Source organism: Procambarus clarkii, chromosome 23 (genome assembly GCF_040958095.1).
Source record: "Procambarus clarkii isolate CNS0578487 chromosome 23, FALCON_Pclarkii_2.0, whole genome shotgun sequence".
In the NCBI taxonomy this organism is placed as follows: domain Eukaryota; kingdom Metazoa; phylum Arthropoda; class Malacostraca; order Decapoda; family Cambaridae; genus Procambarus; species Procambarus clarkii.
Genome location: NC_091172.1, coordinates 29639665 through 29643816, shown reverse-complemented (window position 1 = coordinate 29643816; position 4152 = coordinate 29639665). Strand labels below are relative to the sequence as shown.

At 45.5% G+C, this 4152-nt stretch overlaps 1 protein-coding gene across 1 annotated transcript; it reads right to left on the bottom strand.

Annotated features, from left to right (window-relative positions):
• Positions 1-2639: 2639 nt before the first annotated feature.
• On the bottom strand, positions 2640-3905 carry LOC138367792 (uncharacterized). The gene is made up of 2 exons (XM_069329760.1): positions 3823-3905; positions 2640-3282 (listed from the first exon to the last, which is right to left on the bottom strand). The coding sequence occupies exons 1-2, from the start codon at positions 3903-3905 to the stop codon at positions 2640-2642; spliced, it is 726 nt and encodes a 241-aa protein (XP_069185861.1).
• Positions 3906-4152: the final 247 nt, after the last annotated feature.

Below are 4152 nucleotides of genomic sequence, written 5' to 3'. Positions count from 1 at the left end.
GATTCTGCAACTCCGCTGCTCTACTGTTGTTTCCATCCCGAATCTCCATGGATATTTGTATCCAAGAGGAATTCTTGCTATTGCTGATTCTCTCCCGCGGCCACCTCCTCTTCGTTCATAATGATTAGGATCGCCAACTGCAACCGCATTGTACCATCGTACAGATTCATTGGTTTGTGCTTCTATCCTCCTTTCCTCAGTTTCCTTGTCACGGTGATGTTGCCTGACAATACCTCTAATTTGTAGAGGAGTCTTGGGTATGAAGTATTCAATATGGTCTCCGTCAGCGCTTTCAGCAGCCAGCACATCTGCTCGTTCATTCCCACATATTCCAACATGGGAAGGGATCCACAGAAATTTGACGACTCTTCCCTGATTGGTTAGTACTCTCACAGCTCTCTTGATTTCAGCGACTATGGCAAGGTTTTGTGCCCGATGTTTATTAAGGCTTTGAAATGCTGCTTTTGAATCACTGCAGATCACTGCACTGTTAGTGTTTCTTTCAAGAAATCTTAATGCTATAATAATGGTAGTTAGTTCTACATGCGTTGAAGATGCATAGTTCTCAATATGTGTTTTTTCTTCACTTGCGTTTTGAAAGGCATTATTCCTAATTACAGTGTATGCTGCACCAGCCCTGTCACTGGCAGGATTAGATGACCTCATGAATGTAGATTTGATCTCATTCATTCACATCTTCTTTATAAATTTCCTCAAGATACTTGTGCCTCATTTCTTGTGGTATGATGTTAGATTTTTTCATTGTCATCTCGTTGATGATAATCCTACATGGGTCGTCCTCCCGGGGGGGGGGGGGAGGGGTTGTAATCTCTCTACAGGCTGGCTTGCTCAAGCAGGTGAAGTTCTTCCAGGTAGCAGACACTGACCGGCGTTGCCATTGTTTGTTTTCCCTGTTTCCTCCTGTGAGTACCACAGAACTCAGTTTTTTCTTGGCAAGATCATTGTAATGGGGATCTCTGGCTATCTTAATTGCAAGCTTAGCATTCAGTTCCCTGATTCTGCTACTAACACTGGTGAGAGACAACTCCTCCCGTAGATTACATGTTTCAGCAGTTCTTGGTACTCCAAGAATGATTGTTATGATTGTCATTTTGTCTGCTTTCAAGCTTATTCATATCGCTTGGGATAGGTGCATAAAACTGGTGCGGCATAGTCTATGACGGAGCGCACATAGGCTGTGTACATCATTTTAAGCACGGCAATAGAGGCTCCATGTCCATTCCAGGTCATAGCTTTCAGTGCCCTGAGTCGACTTTTGCATGTTCCTATGAGTTGGTTGAGCTCCTCTTTCTTTCCCTTGTTAGAGCCGACAGTGACGCCAAGGTACCGATAGTGGTCAACCCACTCAAATGTTACACCATTAATTTGTAGTTCTCCATTTTCTCTTCGCTTGTGATGAGAATATTCTTTTGTTTTGTTTGTGGAGAGTGAAACCGTGTTCAACACATTTCCTTCTAAGGAGCTTAAAGGACTTTTATTTCTCCTCAAGGTTGGGGCTTGTATTAGTACATCATCTGCATATCCCACTTGTTGTGTTCCTTCCGGAAAGTCAATATTTGCAATGGCGTTCATAAGTATTTTGAATAGTATGAGGGGCTCAAGACCCCTCCTTTAGGGGGGCCCCGAGTTCCATACTCATTGTTCTCGAGGTTGCTCCGTTGAAGCAGACCTTGGCTTTCCTCCCTGTGAGGTAGTCTTCAGTCCATTTCACGAGTCTCATGGTGGTGGCGGTATTGTGCTGACGGAGGTGGTGATGGTGGTGGTGTTGATGGTGATGGTGATGATGTTGGCAGAAATTGAAATACGTTTATTGAGGTAAAATACACACAAAGGGATGATGTAGCTCAAGCTATTCTCACCCCGTTATGTTGGCAGTGGTGATGGTGTTGGTGATAATGGTTGTCGTGATGATGTTACTGGTGGTGATAGTGATGATGGTGGTGTTGATGGTGATGATGTGAGCCACTCCCAGATACGCAGCCCCGGCATGGAACCCTCAACTGAAAAAACACACTCCAACATACCTTTGGTTTCATTGTCGCGGTTTACGTTATAGTTTTTTTATCATAAAAACCTGATTCAATTATAAACTATTATTTATGGTTGACTTTAATTTATATTTTAGTTCTGGTTCGATCTAATATAGAATTTTCAGATATTTTTATTTTGATAACAAGAAAACTTAAAAAAAAAACGGAAGAAAATATGTAATCAGTGTACATATGGACTGGACACCCAACCCAAACTTTTGAAAACGAAGGAATTGATAACGTTTCGAGTAGTCCTGGACAATTATTACTGCCCAGGATTGGTTATAATCAGAGGTGATTATTTGATTGGTTATAATCAGAGGTGATTATTTGATTGGTTATAATCAGAGATGATTATAACCCTCTGTCAGTAGACTGATACATTTAAAACCTACTTAACGGGTCAAGTCCAATATTGAGGCTCCGGCAACTTGACAACGGCCCCCGGGGGATAATATATATTGCGGCGACTTACGGTAGCGCGCTATGAATTTTCCGGGACCATTACTCAAGGTGACGTGCAGTAGAAAAGTTCCACCTTCCGGACCAACATTAATTCTGTGGCCGCACTTAAGTGCACGTCACGATTTATGGAGGAAAATCCTTGAAGTTTCTGTTTCGTGGTGCGTAGAGGTGTTCCTTTGTGGCGTCGCGGTGCGTAGAGGTGTTCCTTTGTCTGTGTCGCGGTGCGTAGAGGTGTTCCTTTGTGGTGTCGCGGTGCGTAGAGGTGTTCCTTTGTGGTGTCGTGGTGCGTTGAAGTGTTCCTTTGTGGTGTCGCGGTGCGTAGAGGTGTTCCTTTGTCTGTGTAGCGGTGCGTAGAGGTGTTCCTTTGTGGTGTCGTGGTGCGTAGAGGTGTTCCTTTATGGCGTCGCGGTGCGTAGAGGTGTTCCTTTGTGGCGTCGTGGTGCGTAGAGGTGTTCCTTTGTGGCGTCGCGGTGCGTAGAGGTGTTCCTTTGTGGTGTCGCGGTGCGTAGAGGTGTTCCTTTGTGGTGTCGCGGTGCGTAGAGGTGTTCCTTTGTGGTGTCGTGGTGCGTAGAGGTGTTCCTTTGTCTGTGTCGTGGTGCGTAGAGGTGTTCCTTTATGGCGTCGCGGTGCGTAGAGGTGTTCCTTTGTGGCGTCGCGGTGCGTAGAGGTGTTCCTTTGTGGTGTCGCGGTGCGTAGAGGTGTTCCTTTGTGGTGTCGTGGTGCGTAGAGGTGTTCCTTTGTGGTGTCGTGGTGCGTAGAGGTGTTCCTTAGTGGTGGTGTCAGAGGAAGACTTGTGTGGAGTGTGAGGTGTGTGTGGGGGGGCCTCGGGGGGGGGGGGGGAGGGGGGTAGGAGGTGATGGATAGTGGAGACGGAGACACAGATGATAACCAAATGTGCGGAAGAGTATCTTGTTTTGACGGGTCATCTGTCACCTGGATGTTTCCCTGATTACGTGAATATTTGTTGCTTCTCACTTTATCTCTGTCTCTGTCTGTCTCTGTCTGTCTGTCTCTCTCTCACTCTCTCCCTCTTTTGAATATCTTCACGTAATTTATTGTTATTTTTTAGTTCATATAATTAACTGACTGATATATATATATATATATATATATATATATATATATATATATATATATATAATGTTTCGGTTGTTCATTTCTTTCCTGTGTTTGTTCCGTCCTCTTGCTCCGTTCTTGTCCGCCATGTTTCTCCCTTGTTTTGCTCAAGCAATTTTGTCGTGTTGATACATGAATGGTGTTGTTGGAGGCGCCCTCTCGTCGTCTAAGTGATCACTAAACCCCTCACTTTATACCTTCATCAGCATGAAGTGTGACATGTCCAGCCTCGCCAGGCCATGCAACTTTCATCACCATCAGCATTATCCTCATCATCGCGCCTCCTAACTCATCTCTCACCCCTCTCACTATCATCATCTACTGCAAGTCACAAAATAAGAGAGTGAAGGGCTGCTGTTCTCTGCGCCTCGTCCGCCCTCACCTTCCTCATATATTTCTTGGGTCCACGCTTTTCCTCGGGCTGAGCTCAGGGGCTGACTCTTTATCCCCTGGTTGGTGCCAGGGTGCCACGGTGCCACGGGTGCCAGAGTGCCTGGGTGCCACGGGTGCCAGAGTGCCA